General features: G+C 40.4%; 2 protein-coding genes across 2 annotated transcripts; one reads left to right on the top strand and one right to left on the bottom strand.

The window, feature by feature from the left end:
- The first annotated feature begins 1,210 nt into the window (after positions 1-1,210).
- tamalin (trafficking regulator and scaffold protein tamalin) lies at positions 1,211-11,709 on the top strand. Its single transcript, XM_062540855.1, has 8 exons — positions 1,211-1,570; positions 5,692-5,729; positions 6,899-6,953; positions 7,270-7,372; positions 8,028-8,121; positions 8,880-8,946; positions 9,342-9,408; positions 10,002-11,709. Exons 1-8 carry the CDS (start codon positions 1,511-1,513, stop codon positions 10,490-10,492), a joined length of 975 nt encoding a protein of 324 aa, XP_062396839.1. The 5' UTR covers positions 1,211-1,510; the 3' UTR covers positions 10,493-11,709.
- Positions 11,710-11,713: 4 nt separating this feature from the next.
- On the bottom strand, positions 11,714-21,151 carry LOC134087392 (interleukin-17 receptor E). Its single transcript, XM_062540854.1, has 13 exons — positions 21,047-21,151; positions 19,393-19,408; positions 18,609-18,754; positions 18,454-18,522; positions 17,905-17,971; positions 16,836-17,008; positions 16,378-16,425; positions 16,184-16,229; positions 15,931-16,088; positions 14,672-14,740; positions 14,215-14,266; positions 13,251-13,364; positions 11,714-13,089 (listed from the first exon to the last, which is right to left on the bottom strand). The coding sequence occupies exons 1-13, from the start codon at positions 21,146-21,148 to the stop codon at positions 12,317-12,319; spliced, it is 1,833 nt and encodes a 610-aa protein (XP_062396838.1). The 5' UTR covers positions 21,149-21,151; the 3' UTR covers positions 11,714-12,316.
- Between the last annotated feature and the right edge of the window lie 2,359 nt (positions 21,152-23,510).

Below are 23,510 nucleotides of genomic sequence, written 5' to 3'. Positions count from 1 at the left end.
TCCTGTGTGTGTGAGAGTGAGAGAGAGAGAGAGAATAGTCAGTGACCCTAACCAGGACCATAGTCTTGGACTAGTCTCACCCCACAAACAGAGTAGCAGTGGGCCGTTGCAAACTTAGTAGAACATGAGGCTGAGGGCTGCGTATAGGCTACACAATGCCTATGTCTTATAAATATCTGTGTATGGGTATTACAAACGAACTAGAATACAAACTAACCTGGCCAAAAAAAAATAATGTTATGTTATCAGATTTACCAAGGTAGCTTGCATTCAGAACACTTTGGCTTACCGCAAGTTCTACTGCATGTCCCTGTTCAATGTCTCCACCACCACCACTGTCATTGGCCTACGGAAACTGATGAAGGCCCTGCCGTGGCAATCATATCAGACATTTTGCACATTTGGCTGTGTTGCCTTGAAGAGCCAACTTCATGAGCCACCAGACCGCAAGGGATTGGACAACGCTGCCTAGAGAACGCTTGAAGAATTGTCTCTACCATTTAGACACTACGTGAACCAGCTGCTGCTTACCCCCCCCCCCAGCACACACAGCTGTGTTTGTGCTCATCCTAGCAGCCATGCATGTGATCAATATAACCTCCCAAAATGAATTTTCATCATATTTCTCTATAAGATAGAGACATGTTGTGACATCAGCAAGTTGTGAGCTATTTAACAAGAAAAGTGAATTGGAATATCCTGAACCTGTCAAAAGTTATGAAAAATGTAGGCTATGATCAATGTAAAAAAAAAGCAGGACACAGGATTTAGAATGTTGACAGAATTGATATTATCTTTCTCTTTCTTGTGTGGACCCCAGGAAAAGTATCAATTCTTCTCCTGTTATATTGTCTTCTATGTTGATTTCTTCTTTGTATGTTCATTTCTTGTCTGTTATATGTTGTGTGTGGACCCCAGGAAGAGTAGCTGATGTTTTCTGCATTTGGGGATCCAAATAAAACAAAATAAACATCACCAACAACATAACAATTGTGAAACAAACTGAAGAGCATGCAAGGCAAGCAGACAGGCAGTCGACATCGATTCTCTAAACGTCTAATTTACTGACATTTGTTGATTTCCTTTAAAATTACATTATGGCCTACACAAAGCCAACTTTGTTTTCGCGTGTAACGGTCAGCTAATCCTGTCGCCTCCTGACTGCAGCCCCACCTCCGAGCAATTTCCGCTGCAAGAAACGGCAGGACACTGGTGACATGTCGAGAATACAACAACATTCTCCGGGCTGATGGCACCAACTTTTATCCGCAAACATCCACAGGACACATAGGCTGAATCTCCTTGATGCATGCCTAACTTAATATTAGGCCTATTCACAAAATATGAAAAAAGAGTTTCCGGAGGGTGGACAATTGAATTCCAATGAACACCAGAGTGGAACTTTCGAAGACAGTGACAGAGAAATATTTCCTTCCAAGTCGTAGAAGTCGGACTAGGCTACAATCATTTTAGATTTGTAACAATTGTTTCTAGCCGTAAGTCGACTGACATGTATTCCTACGAGACGCTTGCATATTCGGGGGGCACCTTGCCGAGACGTTTTCGAAATGTAAGTTTCCCTGCTCTTTTGAAATATTGTAGACCTAGCCTAGGCATTCAGATAAGAGTTCCAGGTTTTAGCCTTTACAGTAGCCTAGGTCTATGCTCGTTTCACTTTCAAATTGAAGTTGAATATTAGATCCATATTGGAATGTCGATATTTTTCCAACGCTGTCAAGTTCGTCTAACTTGTTTGTTGTGTAGCCTATCAATTTAAGAAATATCATACCACAGAAGTGTATCAGAATTGTAGGCCTACACCCATTTATTTAGATATAGGCCTACATTTTACATAAGTGTAGAAAATGACAAGCTAATTATTGTATTAAAGTGTTCTATAGGCCTATAAACTAATAGCCTAAGTCGGCCTACAGTACGCAGGTGTTTTCAGAAGTGGCAAAACGGAGGATGTTTGTCAGTAGCCTATGCCTACAGTTGTTGTTTCCCAGAATGTTCCGATGGTAGGCTATGAGTCGTCTCTGGAGGAAACTGCGGATAAACGAATACATAGAAGGCCGGTGGGGTGGCTTCGTGAAATTACCGTGCACGAGCGGATAAAAGCACCACACGAGGTTTCCAGGACATACTGAGTCGTCTAGGAACCCAACCGAGATTTTTTTTATATATTTCCACACAGAATACAAAACACTTTTGATTAGCCTAAAAGGCGATAAGGTGAACAAGATTTTTTTTTAAAAATGTAGCTAATTGATATCACCATAAAACGTGCCAAGTTGTTTAGCCTACTCTAAGACAAATATTTTGTCTTTTGTCTATAGGCTACTTGAAACAGAGTATGGGATAAAGTCACGTATTTTGTTGACATAATAGATGTAGGCCTATAGGCCTACTGTAATGTTTATGGGAAATAATATCCCTTCCTATCATTCCATACATTAGAGGGGGGGAAATATTTTGAAGGACACACAGTGTGCAATAACAAAACTGTTCCATAAGCCTACAGTAGGCCTACACCACACTGTTATAGTAATACTAGAAACATAACCTGATGTTAAACTGTAAAACTGGCTAATCAATTAGGTAGTGTAAGCTACAGTAGCCTACAGTAGGCCTACACCACACTGTTATAGTAATAGCCTACTAGAAACATAACCTGATGTTAAACTGTAAAACTGGCTAATCAATTAGGTAGTGTAAGCTACAGTAGCCTATGTCATATACATTATAGCTATGGGCCTAAGAGATTTACATGGTAGGCTAGCAAATCATAACATGTCTCTCAAACATCTTTAACTGTCAAGAGAGCTGCCGTAAACCTCATCATCCTCTGATCCATCATCATCCATGTGGATTTGAGATATGATGAACTTTATAGAGTTCAAAATGAAAGCGAGCCATAAGCAATTTTGACTGAAATGTGTTTGGCAACACTAACATCATATAGTGCTCCGTTATGTCAGGATAAGAGGCTAATATCATATGCTTCATGCTTGCAGAGTGGTCACAGTGATGAGCGAAACAAAAAAACTTGACCAAAAAAAACGAGAGAGAAAAACGCAAAGGTTCAAGATGTGTGTAGCCTACATTCTTTTTTTCAATCTTGGATTTTCCAGTGGCCAATTGTTTTAGTATGCCCTAGAGAACAACTGTGCTAAATTTGGTGCTTGTATCACTATTTTCACAATTCCACTGAATAATTGCTCTTAACCACCCTACTAGCAATGCCTTTTTCAGGGAAGACCTTGAATATTTCAGGAAAATAATGCCAAAATGAATTCTGCACATATTTAAACAGCATATCCCAATAGAAGGAGAGTCCAGGTGCTAATAACAGGCCAGGCAGGCAGATTAACTTTGTTTTCCCTTTGTTTATTCAGTAGCATATCAGTGCTTTTGTATTGGGGATGATCTGGGTATCAAAACACTTGGAAAATAGTTTTGATCCTTCTCAAAACGGCAAGCACTTGAATTTCCCCTTGGGGATCAATAATGTATGTATCTATCTATCTATCTATCTATCTATCTATCTACATGGACACACAAGATCTCTCTCCAGTAAGCGCTGCTTGGAAAACTGATTAGGTTATTGACCTATAATATTGTTTGTAATATTTAGGTAGGCTACAGTTTTGTTAGGACATTGATTCTTAATGATACGAATGATATTAAGGGGTGTTTACAAGGTGCAGACCAAAAAACATTCGGCTGTGCACAGTTTCACAATAATTGGTGATTTATAAAGTCTGAAAGGCTTGCACACGTTTTTTTTGTGTGTACATGTATGTACATGTTCATTTGAGAAATGATCAATTAAGATCAAAAGAAGCATTTTTAGAAATGGTGCCTCTTGATTTCAGAATTAAGATGTGTCCTCCATCCAAACATGGACCTTGGGTTGGTTTTAAACTAGAGTTCCCTGAAAAGACCAGCTTCAACTCCATTGCTTTCTCTTTGTTATTGTATGAAAGGATCCTCTTCTGCTGTTGCAGTGTGGTTTGAGACTCGTCTGTTACACTTGCAAATGTGCAAAATGCAAATTAGAGAAGCGTGTGAGCTCAGTAATAATATTAATTTATTCATACTTGGTTTTATGCACCATATTTCATCCTGATTTGACTTTGAACACAGACCTACGTCATGAGAATGTGCGTACATAGTATATTCACACAACACATACAGAATACAACAACGTATACAAATTATTATATAATTGGTACCTAGTCTTACTAATAAGCACTCTAGCATAGTACAAATCTAATCAACATTAGAGTGCCTCAAACAAGTTTAATCATGAATGTGTGGGCATGGCATGGCATGTAGGCACCAAATGGATGTCTGTCTCTCCAAAGCATCTTGGCTTCTCTCCCATTACAGACAAACAGCTGTGTGTGCCTAGAGAGCCTAGTCCAGGAACTGGCCATGTTGAAGTTGTGCGCTGCTCTGCCCTTGTTTGGAAGCCGCACAAAGTAATTTCTTTCCTCAGTGTTTCAACCTCCCACGGGCACAGCGCACATGTACTAGCCTACAATAAGGCCTTGTGTTAGAGTAACATATGTAGTGTAGGATCGCACAATTAGACTTTATACATGAATGGACCATTGAATGCAGTCTTGAGCAACTCTCCAAATTATAGCAGGCATTCCCAACAGGCTCAACACAAAGGACACTTTCTTGTCGCCTTCTCAAGGATTGAGAGGATTGTCACATACATACAGACTTACGCACATACTGTTGTAAAACATGTAGTGAAATGGCCTTTAGCTGCTCAACTTGATATTGCACAGAGATGCCCTTTATGGGGATAAAGAAAGGAAGATTTGAAAGAATTAAATAGATTGAGAGAGAAGAGGGTAAACGTGTAGTGTGTGTGTGAGTGCAGTATGGCAAGACCATGTAAAGTAATTTAAAGTATGTTCAGAATGCGGATGGTCTTTCTGTTTTACCCATGTCGGAACAGAGGCATCTGCCTGACCTCAGTGGTTTTAAACAGTCCATGGTCAGGGTGTGAAATGTCCTTCAAAATATTTGGAGGCCTTGTTCATACTCTTCTGGTACCTTGTTCATACTCTTCTGGTACAGGTATCCTTCAAGGTAGGGAAAGGTGCTCTGATGGTGCGTTCGGCAGATCCTACAACTCTCTGTGGCACTGCAATCACAGGTTGTACCGTTCCCATACCAAGTGATGATTCTACCTGTGAGAATACTCTCCATTGCTGTGGAGTAGAAGGCCTTCAAGATGGATGCTGACATTTTGAATTTCGGCGATGTAGGAAGTACAGTTTTTATGCCTGTGTATATTATTGAACTGGTATCACTGCTACAGTATACCTCCACCACCACCACTGTGTCTTCTGCAAATTTGATGATTGGAGGAATGACTGCTGCTGGCTCTGCAGTCATGATTGTAGATGTTGTACAGCTGGGGGCTCAAAACAGCATCGGGGGGGGGGGGGGGGTCACCGATTGAGTATTGTTGTAAAATATACACGCTAAAGCTGTGGGGGAAGCTCTGCAGAGAAACCTGCAAGAGTAAAACAAGAAAACAGTGAAGAAATCGCCAAACCTGCATAGATCCTCTTGAAGTTTTATCCACTAACCTCATGAATAGTTTTTTTTACTTAGTCTTTTCTCTCGATATGTTTCAATATCTTTCAAACGTTTCCCTTTCAGAAATGGAGACCTATGACACAGTCACCAGAACTGATCAGGTCAGTTTCTGTTATTTTTTACTTCTGCTCATCTATCGTGTGAATAAAATCTGATCAAATGACTCACAAAAAGCTATTTTGGTGATTAGACTAGAGAGAATATACAATATAATACAAATATAATCAAGTCAGAGGATTCAGGTTTAGTTTTGTTTGAAGCACAGTATGTTTGTTCTTTCCACACTGACTCGATAGCCTGACTCTCGCCAGACCCTTGTAGTTCCGCCATGCTCCACCAGAGGCGTTTTGCTGAGCTCCACACAAGGGTCTGGACGCGAGGGCAATCCAAACCCCTGGCGGTTGCTCAAAAAATGAGCAACCAATCAGGAGCGCCGAAGCTAGTGTTTGATTCAAATAACAATGGCGGCACGCAGCGAGGAGTCTTGTGCTGACATTGATTCTGCTATTTCAACCGTTTTGTCGGATCTATCGAGTATTCATTCTTTAAAAGATTAACAGAGAATAGTTTTGAAGACATTTATTGGTGGCAAGGATGTTTTTACTCTTCTTCCGACCGGGTTTGGCAAGAGCTTGAAGAAGCCGAGCACGTCATTCAAGATAACAGGCAAGTGTTTTATCAAATCACATGCGAGGATGTTTTACAAGGACCCGCCTTCAGAAATACATACCCTATCGAGAAGTCCCAGATCCTGTGTGAAGCAGACAGCGAACTACAGGATCTGGCGAAAGTCAGGTTACTGACTCGACCCCTTGACCACTAATTCATTTCTCATTTAACTTTATTTCATAGGCATTGTGTGATACATTTACAAGTCATGCTTTAAAGTAGAATAGGGAGACTCTTACAGGGGAGCTACACCAGACGCGTAACTGAAGCGTTCCGTTCGCGACGCGTATGTTGCAGCCGGTCGCAGCAGTTAATTATCACTGTAGTCAATGGAAGTAACTACACCAGACGCAACAGTGGCGCGTACATTCGAAAAAAATAGACCCATCCTCTAAAATGGATTTTACGCGTCGCGAACGGAACGCTTCAGTTACGCGTCTGGTGTAGCTCCCCTGTTAGAGTCTCACACACTGTTGTGCTCAAAACCTTATTGGTGAGAGAATGAGGACATCAGCCGTTATGCTCACATTCAAGTGCCATTGCATGTATTTGAGATATCATGTGCAGGTTGTTTAGCTGATGAAGTTTTATATTTTTCTAGGACGAATGTGGTCCTGGAGAAGAATGCAGATGAGGCCTTTGGTTTTGAAATTCAGGTAAGATCATATTCCATCATGGCTTGGCAATGTATTTTTAGCTGCATTTTTTATATACTGTGGCTTGCAAAAGTATTCAGTGTCCCTGGCTGGGAAATCATTACAGTTATAACCATCAAAAGCTTAGTTTCGTTTTGAGTTATGATAAAATGTCTAGATGGTATGTTTTCATGAGTTTTTGATCGTCATCTACTGTATTTCAGTTCTATTCATCATACAGTTCCCAAAATCGCACATCAGGTGTGTTGTTGTCAGTGTTTTTATTTTTCAAACCAATGTATGTGACAGATAAGTTATTCATTCTCTCCTGTTGCAGACTTATGGTCTTCACCATCAGAATGAAAACTCAGTGGAGATGTGTACATTTGTTTGTAGAGTGCACGATCAAAGCCCAGCCAAACTGGCAGGTCTGAAAGTTGGTGAGTAATGACCTGGAGTGGTAGATTATATTTTTCTTGTGTGCATCCTTGCATAAATTGCTCCTAAAATCAGTATCGGTACTTTTTTTGTTTTGTGCAGTGAAATACATTGCATTGCAAGTCAGCATTGTATTTAATACAAAAGCTACCCCATGCACAACATGGTATTACAAGAGAGCCCAGTGAGTGCTAGGTAGTTTGCATGCTTGCATTCTTGAGGGATATCTGGACAACACAGAGCATGTATTGTTCACATTACGTCAAAATGGTTGTTTCTTCACATTAAAGGGACACTTCACCGATTAGAAAACCAGTCATGTTTTTGAATGGTCGTGCATCATTCCCTCAGTTTGCCTTGAGATGGGAGAAATACGGATTTCAATGAAAAGGACTTCCTGCTTTCAATGATGTAAAATGATGATTTTTACATCATTGAAAGCAGGAAGTCCAACATTGAAATCTGTATTTCTCCTATCTCAAGGCAAACTGAGGGAATGATGCACGACCATTCAAAAAACATGACTGGTTTTCTAAAGATACAAAGCTTAATGGTAATCGGTGAAGTGCCCCTTTAAGTTGCTATTTCTAGATGTTGTAATCTAAAAGACACTCCTGATGCCACCTTTAATGTTTCTATTGTCAAATTTTTATACAGGATATACCATTGCATGTGTTAATGAGACATCAGTGGAGGGTTGCCAGCACAAGGAGATTGTTCAGCTGATCAGGTCTTCAGGGAACACTCTCAGGTAAGCACCAATCAAGCTCAAAGCCCTAACCAGTAGGCCACGGCTGTTCTTGTCATGGTTGTTGCTAGGGCAAATCATATGTTTGCTAGGGTGTAGGTACATTTGGTGGTTGCTATGGTTGTTGCTAGGGTAATCATGTCGGTTGCTGGTGGTGACAATAAGTCTTGTCATAATTCCTGTACTTTTTCTGATGTTTAGGTTTTGCCCTACACTACAGTCCTTTTAGTATCACTATCAAGATCATTTGGGCAGGTATCACAATTGTGCTAATTTACTTAAAGAGATGCAGTAAAGAAAGATTTTTGGTTTTGGTTTCTGACAGATATAGAAATGTGTGTGAGTATAGGAGGTTGATTATTTTTCCATTTTCAAATGTTTGTGGGTGTTTGAGTGTTATTATCCTGGATGCTTTGGCCCTTGGTTTGGCGTGCTTTAAATAATTTGGCCCTTGGGGCATACTATTTAGGGATCATTAGCATAATACCCACCCCAATTCACTTTTATACTCTGACATACTTGGAAAAAAGTATACAGAAAGAATAAGCAGAAGTTACTGATACAATTGATAGATGTAACAATCTTCTTTTGTGGTTGGTTAAAAGCCTTTAGGTGCATTACCACCGCCCTTTGAGTAATAACCACAAGGCTGCAGGAAAGTTGTTAACTGAATGTGTAAACTCTGGTTAATTGTCAGGAATTAACATTTTCTTCTTGTGTAACTGCTGGACTTGAATAAACTTTTTTTGTGTGTTTACCAGACTTGAGACACTCTACAGTGATTCAATACGAAGGGCTGAGCTTGATGCTAGACTGCAATACTTAAGGGTGAGTTATTTTTCTTCCCTCGTGTTTATTTCATTTTTTACTCATATCATTTCCAACTACTTACAATACGGCATGTAACGTGGGCATCCTAATTGATGATCGACTTGACTTCTCTGAGCATGTAGCCTCAATTGCCAAGTCATGTCGGTTCATCCTTTAAAACATTAGGAAGATCAAACCTTAACCTATATTAATTCCTAAAATATTTTTTGTTTACAATGTGCTTCTCCCTTCACAAGAAGGGAGGCTGTAACTTCAATTGGAAGTTGCAAAACATTCCAAAGGTGTCTCACCAATCCTAGGCTGGCATGTTTATTTATTTGATCTTCATGTCCACATTCTGAGTGACCAGTGAAGGGAAAAGATTCAAATTGACATGTGCATGTATCCTACAGCAAATCTTGCACGAGAAGTGGGACGAGTACCGCTCCCTGATGATGCAGGAACAAAGACTAACCCACGGTGAGGACAGGAACAGCACTCACAGTGTTGTCTGAATTACAGTCCATATCTATTGAGAGCACTCACATGGTGATGGTGTTTTGTGTCTTTATTATTTTGGGGGGCCAAGCAAAAGGCTGTCTATCTACCATTGTTCTTATCGTTCTTAGCAGTAAAATATTTGATTTGACACTGTGATTGGGGACAGTTTACAAAAGTTGATGTCTGCACTAAAATCACTGAAGCACCCCACTAATGGTTTGAAGTTAAAGGTGTGTTAAAGCATGTAACTTCTGAACTACAGTATATGCAAGATGTACCCATGCAACTGAGTATATGCAATATGTGGAGTTCAATGCACCGTATTTAATCCATTTCTGATAATACTTGCTGGAGCTCACAATGGCAGGACATAGCGACTTGTAAGGAAAGTAAGTCTGTCTTTTGAGTGTGCTTAGCGATGCCCTTAATGTGAACCTTCTGACTGCTTGGCCCCCATATTGCTGCTTGTAGCTGTATTTGCCTTCATAATGTATGATGTATCATACTAGATTCACTGTTCCACTTGTATAAGAAGAAGTCTTTTCACGGCATCTCTCTTTCTCTCCTATCAGGCATAGTTATGAGTGATGCTGTGATTTATGAGTCCCTGGAGTCAGCAGGAGTGTACGGGAGTTTAGGTGTTCCCAGTCCCATCACCCGTCGTGCTCAACACCTCTGGGAAGGTAGCAACAGCAGCAGCGCCAGCCACCTGAGCACTGCCACAGACGAAGACTCTCTGTACCAGGACTGTCCGTACCAGGATAATATGCCCACCCTATCCAAAGCTGATTCCTTTTGCAAACTGTCTCTGCAACTCTCGGCCCAGAGACTTCTTCGTCCAGCCGTTGAGCTTTTTGCCACAACAAGATGTTCACTCACACGCAGTGCCAGCACATGTAGTTACTTGCAGGAACCAGGGAACAGTGCTTCATTGCCAGTCAGCAAACAAGGGCAGTTTGGTAGAATACTGGCAAAGCCAAAACAGAGGAGCTTTCCGCGGATTCTGTTGAAGTTCATCCCTGGATTGAACCATGCACTGGAAGAGGAGGAAAGCAAGCTATGATGCCTTGTTTTAGTGGGAAGAGAATGTACCTCAGTTGTGAACAATTGTGCACTTGTTTCCCTATTTGTTTACAATTTGGTATGCGAATAGGTATAGACATCAGGTATACGCTGATAGTGTGAAACTGTCTCCTGCTAACGCATTAAATTATATGGCCAGTACAGAATAAAGCTAAGGACAGTCTTCTTTATTATTGTATACAATGTACAGTATATTATAAAAAATAACAACACTACAACTTTTTTAATAATATGCAAAGGACTTATGAGAAGCTTATGAGAAAGCCTTAAATTGTTGGTTAAAGCGACACTAAAGAGTTTTTTTTGTACCTTAAAATAATGTTTCTAAAATCATTTCAATGGTTCATCATCTTGTAACAGGGTGAACGGCACTTGCATTTGCTTCGCGGCCCTCTATCGGCTCTAACCGCACTATGTAAGTTTACCAGATCTGGTAGCGGATCTGTAGTTTGAAAATAGCACATTTTTCTGCCAGTGCATTAAGCAAATTTGTCCTAAAAATAATCAAATTTCTCTGCTAGTGCATTCAGTAAATTTGTCTTGATAAGACTCCTGTGAAATAAGTCAAAGTCTTCCTAAATATAATCAAAATTAAATGTGTTCATACTAAAAACAATACCATTTTTTTTCATCTTAATGTCAGATTAATAACACTTGGTTAGATTTTATTTTTAGCAGTACAATAGCTCTATGATTAATATGACCTGAAATTTACCTTGAAAATGGCATTGATATTATACAACAATCTACTGTTAATGGGAGGTGATATATGAAGTTAATTATTCTATATTGAACACACACATGCCACCTATCAGGGCTTTTGAAATGGTATACCCATATCTCCTAGCATGGAAAATGAATAAAAACTAGATGAAAGCAGGTTTCTTGTGAATTCTCCCAACTGCAATGATGACAAATGGTGATTAAGCCAGGGAATCAAAAAATAATTATACTTTTTGTAACTTAAATTCAGTGTGTTTGTGTTTTTGTATTTCAATGTATATTAAAGGTCATTTCAAGATCATACAAATGACTGTATGGCATTTACTACTGATAAATCAATACCATAATCATACAAATGAGATGTGGTAGAAATGGCCATGGTGATACTAACTTCGGGCTTCACCAATATTAGTTACATGAGTGATATTTAAGGTGATGCTAGAATTCCATTTCAGAAGTCACATTCAGTTTAAAATCATGTTTATTGTCTGAGAACTGGAAATTGCCAAAAGTAACTTGGTAATTTACAGCTGTTGTCATTACATTATCTGTAATATTACATTTGTGTATTATAAAACCCCATTCAGTGGCATATTTAAAAAAAAAAAAAAAAAAAGTCATGCTGTCTTTGTTAAGTAAAGCTTTAAGTATAAACAATTCATCGAACAGCTCTTAAGAGTGTGTCCTGTGTCCTGTACTGTAGCACTGATGTATTTAGGGCATACAAATCATCGCCTATATTCACTCCGCTCTGGAACTCAGCTAGTCTGGCTATCACCAGACTAAGCTCAATCTTTTGAGATTGAACATTAGTATGGGGAGGCTGTGCTTTGTTTCTACTGCACAAGAGGTGTGATCAATGGGCATCGCTCAAATGACTCAAATGTACGCTTGGGTAGTCCTTCAAACAATCAGACCAACGATCCGGTGCGTCTTTTAGATAAGCTCGTTTCTGATTGGAGCCAAAGGTTCTGGCAGGGAACAGAGGAGGTAGATGTGCTTGTTTCCAGCCTGAGCTGCCGGGTGAAATCCAAATTCGCCGGAAGTTCAGGGAGGGTTCACTCCGCTCTGGAACTCAGCCTTACTGGAGACAGTTCTGCAATCTTTGTGCAAGTCCACATGACACGTGATGGGCCCAACAAGGCCCAGCCAGCCACAACCAGCCACTAAACTTCTTGCTCTCACCTTCTTGTCCTTGATTTTGAACATTCCTTTTATTGGGGCCCATACTCAGCTCTAAAACAAGTTTAGGGATGTTCTGTGGCAAATAATATGTCGGCAAAGTATGTAGCACAGCTGGAAAATCCCCATTGCTTTCACTGTTACTACAGCCCTTTCTCTGAAAACGAAGTAAGATTACATTTTCACTCTGGAGCCCGGACTGCTGTGCAGCTTGAAGACATGAAAGAGTAGCAACAAGCACTTGAGCAGTCACTGAAGTCTTCTCTTCACATTTTTCTCTATATCTCTGCAGACATGTCTCATGGTTTTCATCACAGTCTAGACTCGGAAATTGCACATGTTCATAGTCTAAATTTTCATGTCTGTTTTTTTCCCTCCCGTCATTTGTGTCTCCACGTTCTCCTGTAAATCTGTAGGCATCAGAAACACTGGCGCTCCAAGCGATTAGTATCACGCCTCCGTTCTGCAACACAGCTTGCCACTGTGTGTGGAGCCAGGGGACGGGCCCCAGATGAGCCACCGAGTCCTGTGAGGCACAGTGGTCCCACAGAGCCAGCCTCACGCTGCAGCGCAACTCCGCCTCTAGGCCTGAGGCGAGCGCTAACACTGCCGAGACATGGCTCGCCTCATCTGAGGAGCTTATTAGCAAAACAGGTCTACTGGAAACAGAATCTAGATACAGAGAGAGATATACGTATTAAATAAACAAGTATCATAGATCTGTCAAAACCGCGCACTCTGATTCTGTTTTCATTCATTTTCAATATCAAATTACATTAGAAAAATTACATTACACACATGTATGATTCGGATTTAGTCAGTTCTGAAATTACCTGATAATCTTTTCAAAAACAGGTACCAGGCACAATTTCCCGAGACGACTAAAGTAAGCAGGAAAGCAAGTGTTGCCCCAATAATTAGTCCCCATCTTTTGTGTATCTGTGGGTCTGACAGATCAAACAATTATAAATACAGGTGTCGTACAAACGTCCTTTTTGATCAAGTTCAAGATAATTTAATCTCACAGTACCTTCTTATGTAAGAGTTACTTCAACTACTATTAATAATTTAACTGTTATTATTATTATTATTCACACTGAAAATCTTACCAAGTGTTATTAATCTTATATTAGGATCAAAAACATTATTTGGTATTGAATTTAGTATGAATAGACTTACCTAGCACTGTCATTAAAGATCATGTTGACTTTATTTCTTATCAAGAAAAATTTACTCAACTTACTGGCAGAAAAATGTGCTTGTTTTTAGGACAGATTTGCAGACAAATTTGCTTTTCAGGATGAGACATCTTAAAATAAGTCAATATCTTTTAAAATTAAAAGAAAAAAATTATGAGAAAGCGCTATGAGAAAGCGCTAGGTACAGTAAGTGTCTTTATACTGAAATAATATATATATATTTTTAATCTTGATTGTATGATTAATAACATTTGGAAGTTGGATTTTTAGATAAGCAGATTTTGCAGTGTATAGAGACCGGCGCCCACCGGACACAGCGTTCAGCGGTATTAGCTTGACGCGCCGGATTTTAGAACAGTTTTCTATCCCTGTGCGGCTCCTGCATGGCAGACATTTTTCTTTGCTCTGTTAAAAACAATGGAGTTGTCATTTTTATCGTGTCGCGTCGCGTACATGTCCGGTGGGCACCGGGCCGGCCTTAAGTTTCCCATGACAATACACACTAAGAGAAATGTACTGTATGTGGCTACTGTTTCATTACTTGCAGCTATATTCAGTTTCTATTAATGCTGTTGTTTCTTAGAATGAAAATACTGACCATCCAGGCAAAATGTTCTTCTCCCACGGAGAAGAGGTTCATATCTCCACACCTAAAAAAAAAAAAAATAAGGATCCAGATTATACTGTAGATCACAGAAACATCCATATTCAGAAAGTGCATACTTTAATAACTTCCCAATAACATAATATTTTTCCATTTCACTCCATGAAAATTTGACAATGACTCAAATAATGCAACTACAGGAGAACTACAGCAAAGTGGTTGCAGCCGTTGCTTAGGTGCCTATCATTTACATTACTCGAATGGAGAGAGATACTGACAGAACATTTTCCTAATTTAATGTCATGTTTTACAGTGTATAAAGTTTTCAAACATGCATACTGTCTCAGTCTCCCACTTACACTCTTAAACTGGAGTTCCCAATATTCATTTGCCAGTACTGGAGAATTTGTAGACTACAAATATTGGTAAATGTTTTAAGACTGAGTCTTACTTGTACACAGGACCCAACAGGAGGAGAGGGAAATGGTAGCACCAGCTCCGCTGGGTTGTTGCCCCCCACCTGCAGCATGCATAAGAAACACAAAGATAAACAAGACTACATCTCTCACTACCTGATTATACCATTGTTGTAGCCATTGATATCTGTCAGACAACTTTCTACTGATGGCCTGCTGGCTTCTGTAAGGTAATTTAATGTTCTTGTTTGTGCTAATGCCATAGCGTAGTGTTAACATTCTCTTATCTCCCTCAACAATGGAATTCTCTTCTCTGATTGGCTAATGGGGTGGCCATTAACTTCGTATAACCTGCTACCTTCGAAGTAGTTCCCGTATCACACTTGAATATTAATTCGCCAAACTCGTTGCGAAGTTTAAATGAACTGTCACGTTGCATCCAAGCTGAAATACAGACGTGCAGAACCATAGTAACATTGTAGCATATGACGGAGGTGGATTGTAGCTAGTTGGATGCCATGTAGGCTATAAAAGTAGCGATCTTTCAAAGTTAAAAGTTAATCAGAATCCTGGGAAATGCCCGCTTGACAACGGCAGAGATAGAACTAACGACTGGCTTTTGGCCGTAGCAACCAGCCATTTAGAACTAACGACTGGCTTTTGGCCATAGCAACTATCCATTTAGAACTAGTAACGGCAGTTTTGTCCTGCAAGTAGAAAGTTGATATGTGGCGGAAAGTAGTCCCACAGTCAAGACAGTTTTAGCGATGTTAACGGACGCAATGGTGGAATAGAACTATGTTCTAAATATACAGGTTATGAATACAAACGGGAGATAAGCGGGATAACGGCCTTCGAGGTCGACCGGTTCGATGGAAATAATGGCACGGCGGAGGTAACTCCGTCTCCGTGCTTCGCACGTCGCCGGAGTTCTAGACCTCCACCTAGCCATTATTTCCATCGAACCGGTCACCTCGTCGGCCGTTATCCCTTACTTAACAGACCATTTGAAACCATCGTTTTTAAAAGATGCCTTTTCGAGGAGCCGTTCGAAAGTGTTACTGGAAAAGATCAATTAGATCCTTTTTTCTTAAATTGTATGCTCCTATTGTCAACCATATAACACATACAGTAGGCCTATATCGTTCCATTCTGATGGGCATATTTCCTAGTGCATGGAAACTAGCCCATGTGACACCATCACACAAAAGGGGCTGATACAGTAATCTAAATAATCACCTTGAAAGGACATCGATTTTGAATGTATTTTTGAGTATTCTGATTTTACACTTACCGTGCTGATATAGTGTTCATCTCCTATAGTAACACACTCTTCTACAAAATGGGCACACAGCTGGCCTGCAAAAGATGCTGGAATTGTGGATGTAATCGATGCCCGCATTTGTCCAGCAAATACTGCTAAATTGGTTACTTTCCAGTCATAGACATGACCTGAAAAAAACACAGGGAAGAAAACTAGCAGTCATCGTAATTGAATGTTTTAATGCTTTGATTAAAAACCTGTTTTCTCAGTCATGTGTACTTACCAAACTTGAAGGGGCAGTGGACATAGTGACTGTTATTCAAAGAAAACTATGAAAGTAAAAGAGTGTCACTCTTAACTAAACCAAACAGAATGATAGCAACAGTAATGAATCAAAAATTGTCAACAAGCATGATGTAAACATTCAGCTTTGTGTTCATGACCCTGTGCTTTATTGGTTACAGCAAACAGCATTACCTGAACACACATTTGTGGGTGCCTGTCCACATCAGACACATCATAGTTCTGAAAGCAGGAATTGGAAAATTCTCAAATTTCATCCACTTCAGAGAATACAGCATTATCAGTATTATCTCAGTCTACTTCACTATCTATGTTTAAGCATTTTGCTGGAATTTAGGTTTCATGTCGGTTTTGCTTGACTTTAAACATGAAACACCCTAAGAACATGTTTGGTATACAAATTATTTACCGTTGTCATCACAAAACTGTGAAAATGGAAGGTACAAATTTAAAAAGACAAAGTAGAATGTTGACATTTCCCAAATTTCATCAAATCTAGCATAAATACACAAGGAACTGGATCACTACAGCTACATGAGCACTACAGCTACATGATCAATTTCTTCTACTTTAAAGCACAAAAAGTTTGCAAAAGTATTATAATGTAATAAGGCTTCAAGCACAATACCTACCAGACCAACTACTTGTAGTGTGGCGTTAGGCACAACTGCACAGCCAGCCGGAGGAGCACTGCCATTCCAGCAGAGTCTTGCCGAGGGAAGTTCAGCAGGACAGATGGGATGCCATACCAGTTTAGAATCATTATAAACTCTTATTTCACTGGAGGACAAGACATCCAGAAGTCCTGCAGGATAGTAAATACAGTATATTTCAAAATAGTCACTAGCAAATGTGATTTTGAAATTTGTTGGAATTTGTTGGAATATAGCCTATTTCAGGAGCTCAGAGACAGAACTAGAAGTGTGATTCCAAGTGTATGAATAGTTTAAACCACACACAATATTTCATTACCCCATCCCCGCCGCCACCCAAACACACAACATACGCACACACACAGGTACTGTACACCCCACTCACCCCCGACCCATCCACACACACACACACACACACACACACACACACTAAAATCTCCTACACCCAATTTCATCACCACCAACCCCCCCATACACACACATACACCCCCCCCACACACACACACACAACTAACCTCCATACATACATACACACACACACACACACACACGCACACACACACACACACACACACACACACACACACACCATTTAACCCCCACCAACACATACTGTATACACACTAGTTTCCCAGCTCCCAACATGTTCTCTACAAGCCTACCAAAGAAGACTACTGTACCAAATACACTGAGAAGCCCAAGGCGACATCTATGTGTATGTGTATCTATGGTGTGTAAGCTCATTAATGTAACCAGCTAAGTGTAACGGAACTGGTATGTGCTGCGGTTAACAGTGGTCAGGAGGGAGGGGGAGAGAAAATTCCTAGAGACACAGTATACTTTAAATTGAATCCATAATGAATTGTAGTTGCAACTGCAAGTTACAATTGCATGCAAATTGTAGTTGTAATTGCAATCATGCACTCCATCCATCATGAACTATAAAGTCAACATTAAACAATCCAAACAAAGTAGTAAAATTACCAATAAGAAATTATAGGTAGTACAACAAAAGTCACATTAATGCAGTTGCTTTGTTTTAACTCACCATCTTGAGTCCGATGCTCAAAGGGACATGTGATATTTCTCTTAGCATCATGGTGATCGTAATATACCTGCATAATAAGACAGGATAAAGATAGCTTTGGATCAGCTTTGGAGTCATTGGAATGGTTAGGCTATTTGAATTTTTTCAGGTTTAATGATGGCTGTATCGCTTCCTCCTAGCACCTAGCAACCTTGCAAGTTTGTGCCACCAGGTCGGTGGCGTTTAGATTGAGTACTGAATCGGTTTCCAGCCTGAGCTGCCGAACGAAATCTAAATTCGCCGGCAGGTCAGGCAGAGTTCACCCAGCCTAAGTTTTTGCTGGAAATAATTGGCGTTTGTTGTGCTACTACTAATGGCCGGGTTTCCCAAAATCGTTAAGAAGCTCTTAAGTCCTAAGAACTTCTTAGGAGCGTTCTTAGAACATTCTTACAACGCTCCTAAGAAGTTCTTAGCACTTAAGAGCTTCTTAACAATTTTGGGAAACCCGGCCAATTATCAGTGAGGCCATGCATGATGCAAACAGTAATACTACAGAATGTAATGCCTTACCTCTATGCACAAACATGGCAGAAGGTATGGAAAACTGATATTAGTAAAAAGGGAATGAGTAGTATTCATCTGAAAAAAAAAACATGTATGAAAAGAAATGAATGCATATATATAAGAAATACTGGTAAAGATCAACCTAACAAAAAAGACCTCACCTGATGTTCAACTGGAGGAGTAAGTGACGTACATATTGGACCAGACTTCTTGCGGTAGCATAGCCTGATATTCACCACGGGACCACTTTCTGTCCTTATCAACAAGCTATGGGTCACCATATCTAACGAGTAGTTGAAGTATGGCACTACAGCAATAAAGAAAAACTCTTTTATTATCTTCAAAAGAGATGTTAATCAAAACTAGAAATGCAATTCCAAGGAATTACATTTAGGTAAAAGGTAAGGTAAAGGTCAAGGTAAAACAGACAATGCAAAAATAGTTACTATGGTGTTGCTAGGGTAGACATGGTGGTTGCTATGCGAAATAAAGTGGTTGCTATGTTGGTTGCTAGGGTAATCATGCTGGTCGCTTTTTTCCCCATTTAGCCCAAATCTTAGAGGGGGTTCGGAGGTGTCACCCCAGGGAAAATGTATTAAATGTTGTTGCACATGTTGTGCACACTTTCAGTCAGAGAATAGGGCCTGCACTATGCCTAAAACACTACATGTTGAAACTGACTATGAAACCGTCAAAACCTAAACTAAACAAAACAAATCAACCCTGATAGGCCCACTCATTTTAGGTCAAACTGCTCACGTAACCTGACTCTTGCCAGATCCTTGTACTTCGGCCATGCTCCACCAGAGGCGTTTCGCTGAGCTCATGAACTACAATGATCTGGCGAGTCAGGTTACCGCTCACGTGCCTTTACAGATTTCTCACTTGGCCCTCAAGAAGAAAAAGAAGAGCAAAAACAAAGGTTTGGGTCCCAACTAAACTTACCAGGATCTTCCACATTCTGTGTGGGATAGAAAAAGTAACAATTAATCATTTTAATCAACTGGCCCTATTGTCATAGGCTACATGACATGCATGTTAACTCTTTAAAAATCATAATTTTGATAAAACAGTCAATTTGATAAAAACAACAAAACAATCCATGTGCCAACCACACAGCATACACATTTTTTTTTAACCCATAGGGTCTTCGTTTTTTGGTTACACAGGGGGTCCTGCTGGGTCTGGTAGACCCATGGCATTTTGGGGTCTTTAATTCAACATATTGAAACCTTTTTTTGTTAAAATACTCAGCAGATGTTTACTTCAACCCATTTGCAAGTTATATAAACAACATGTGTTACATTTGTTGCCTTTACCTATGTTAAATCACATGGTTATGCACAGAAGTGCTACTCGTTTTTGTTGCACAAATGCAACAAACTATAGGAAATGCATCATAAAACAGCCATAACGGGACAATGATCAACTAATGTACAAATGAAGGATGTTTTTCCAGAACTATAGTGAATTATTTATTAGAAATTGAACTTTCTCACTACATCTGCCATGATCCTCAGATTCTGAAACTTCTTCCTCTGCATCATCTTCAAATCCCCCTGTCTCTTCCAGTATCAATTCTAAGGCAGTCTGAACTGAGAATCGCTTTGCCATCTTGTGTGGTATTCATTCCCGCAGGACAGATGGTGAAATATGTGGGAATATGGGTGCAGATATTGTTGGGTTAGGGGTTGGGTCTCTCTCTCTCTCTCACACACACACACACACACACACACACACACACACACACACACACACACACACACACACACATTATAGCCCCCGGTCCAGTAGACCCGCGAAGACCCTGTACTGTATGTAATAGAAATGTGCAGGGGGGGGGGGGTCAATTGTTTTTTTCTGAATTATGTTCCTCACACAAAATGAGCCAAGGCCAATGAATCTCAGTTTGAAAAAATAATTATTTGTATCACTTTTCTTAAGATGAAAACTGAAAACGGGTCCCACAGACCCGAAGACCTTATAAGGGTTAAAAAGGTGTATAGTATCCTATTGTAATATTCTCTTTGTCAGCCACATCAACAAAGGTGCCGATGCCCATGTCATGCATGTTACAGTTTTATAACTGCTATAAACCTATAGAGTAGACGAGTAATCTTGGTTATAACCTGCTACGGAGTCTGACAGCATGTCTACGTATCACTACAATGCCTATTTATATGCATTTTTATTGTTTAAATGAAACTGTTATCACGCCATCAGTGAAACTGAGGACTGTGCTACTTACGTTAACTTTCTGCTTTGTTACCGCTTGATGTCTGTTTCCTGCGCTGTGCACTGCCTCGAGCATCCTGTCATGTGTTTCTGGACCAAGATTAAATTGCTCCCCTCCATACAATGGTTCCTCTCTCTGATGGCAACAGCAGTAGCCTAACGTTGGCGTGTAAGCATAGCCTACTGTTCCTATAATATTAGTTGGGGCGCATGCCAGTGTAGTCGAAGCCTACACATAGCCTGAAGTCGCACGCATTTCACATTTTTCAGTTAAGGGCTACAGTGCGCTGGTGTGGTTCAGTAGCCTACGTTTCCTGATGCTTTATTAAAAGTTGCTGACAATAAAGTGAGGCAGTCAACTTACCGTGATGAAGTCCACGTGGTCAAGTTGGATTTCTTTCACGACATTCAATAGACCTAGATATACCATAAATGTGGTACGTGTGAGAACTGAACCCAATGTCATGGCGTCTTCAACAGTATGAATAACTGATTACCGGTGTTGAGCGTCTTCTGATCTCTTCACTGACGGATTTCCTTGTGCGTGCACGCTCTGTGCTCATACCGCAGGAGTTGTCAGACATTCACAAACAATTTTTAGACAGATTGGAAGTTCATACGCCTTGAGCACTAAATTACAATCACTAGGACAAGCTTTTGTTTGGACTCGAGTCACGCAATTAAAAAATAAATAGGTAGGCTACATATATGCATTATGTACAGTATACTGAATATATATAATAGCTGCAATAGTATATATATATAATAGCTGCAAAAAGTGGACCAATGTCATTAAACCCTATGGATTAAAATAATGATATGTCACTGAAGTTCATATGCGAGTCAAGGCAGGTGACCCAATACTTTTGGCAATATAGAGTATGTATGTGTGAGTGGCAAAGACTGTTATGACCTGGTCGTGGGGATCAAAGCTGGAGCTGCAGGTTTGATTTGACTACACCAACTGGAGCATTTTGAAGCTGCAGCCACAGATCTCACTGATACTGTAACTGCCCACATCAATGCAGATAAATACAGAGACCAAATTTCCCGTACAGGATCTTACTTATGCTTAAAGAAAGAGATTATTCCCCCACCCTGCAGACAATCCCAGACTGGCTGATGACCTGAACCCATTGTCACACCCATCACGCACAATAGGTGTCCACACCCAACCCCTCCCCCCACCTGCACTGACAATCTGCAAGAAGGATGTGTGCCGGCTCTTTTGGAAGCAGAAGGGTGTGTGTTCCTCTTGTCTGCGTGTTTGTGCTGAACAGGTGGGGCCAATCTTCACGCAGATCTTCAACCAATACCTGGAAGACCAATACCCCGCCCCGCTTCAAAAGTTCCACCATCATCCTAGTTCCCAAAAACTCCTCCATCACAGGATTTAATGACTGCAGGCCCATTGCCCTGACGTCTGTGGTCATGAAATCCTTTGAAAGACTGGTGTGCCATCGGGAGGGCATAATAGGAGCCCTGCTGGACCCCCTGTAGTTAGTTTGCCTACAGGGCAAACAGGTCGGCATATGATGCAGTCAATGTGGGACTGCAAATCATTTTGCACCACCTCGACTCCTCAGGGACGTACAGTAAGCCAGGATCCTGTTTGGGAACTTCAGCTCAGCGTTCAACACCATCATGTCTGAACTCCTACTCCTACATCTAGAATCTTTGCAGTAAATTGTCATCTACTGATAGCCTAGAAATCTAGACGCCCCTAGCGGCAGCAAATGTAATTTGGCTGGCGGGGCGGTCTAGCAACGCTCCGTTGAGCCAGGGAGCTGAGAACCCCCAGCACCAGCGATCCAATCACAGGGCTTAACATAATGGTGACTGACATGCGACCAGAAGTTGCGACGGTAACGCATCCTGTTATTTGAAAACAAGAAGGTGATTCGCTTAGCGTTATCCTATTGCGTGGAGAGGGAAGGTTACGCATCCTGCTACTTGAAAACAAGAAGATGATTCGTTTAGCGTTATCCTATTGCGGGGAGGGAATTTGAAAGACAACTGTTTATCCCACCCCTCCGATTGAGCCCTGTCTACGGTGAGTGTCCAGACCCTACATCTTGATGTGGGTCTGGCTCGTCAGGCTAATCTACTGATTGATCTGACAATGGAGGACCAAAGAAAAAGAAAAGGCAATATTACAGATATCAAAACAGTCCAACTCAGTTACACACAAACATACGCACTAAAAAAACATGCTTATTTTTAAAAGAAGACCTCCCCTGAAGACTTCAATTTACAGCGACATAATTGTCCATGTCTTCGGGGGAGACTCCTCAACATTCATTAGTTGGAGCGGCGTTGATATCTCAAACACACAGGTGTAGTTGTGCCAAAAATGGGTGAAAACTAAAAATAAACTTAAAAAGAACAATAGTGTGCTGTTTTCTTTCCAAAACAAAAGGGCTTTGCGCCCTCCAGCTTGCTCGGGCTTTAATAATAATCTTTCGACAAACAATAAGGCCTTGCACCCTTCGGTGCTTGGGCCCTAGTGTCTCTATAGGGGCGTTCAAATGTGAAACACTAGTCTGAAGGGCCGTTCACACCAAGAACGATAACGATAACAATAACTATAAATAAAAATCGCTCTCGTTAATATGAATGACAACGTTCACACATAAACTATAACGATAACGATATGAAGAATGATATCGTTCCTGATCACTTTCAGAGCGATTTTGAGAACGATAAAAAGCTAACAGCCAATCAGAACCCATAATATTCTAGCCATCACATTCATTTACATGAGGAGAGACATTTCTTATCGTTGGCCAGTGTGGACGCTTTTATCGTTATGGTTATAGTTATCGTTA

This window comes from Sardina pilchardus, chromosome 7 (assembly GCF_963854185.1).
Source record: "Sardina pilchardus chromosome 7, fSarPil1.1, whole genome shotgun sequence".
In the NCBI taxonomy this organism is placed as follows: domain Eukaryota; kingdom Metazoa; phylum Chordata; class Actinopteri; order Clupeiformes; family Clupeidae; genus Sardina; species Sardina pilchardus.
This window is presented reverse-complemented; position numbering and strand designations above follow the sequence as displayed.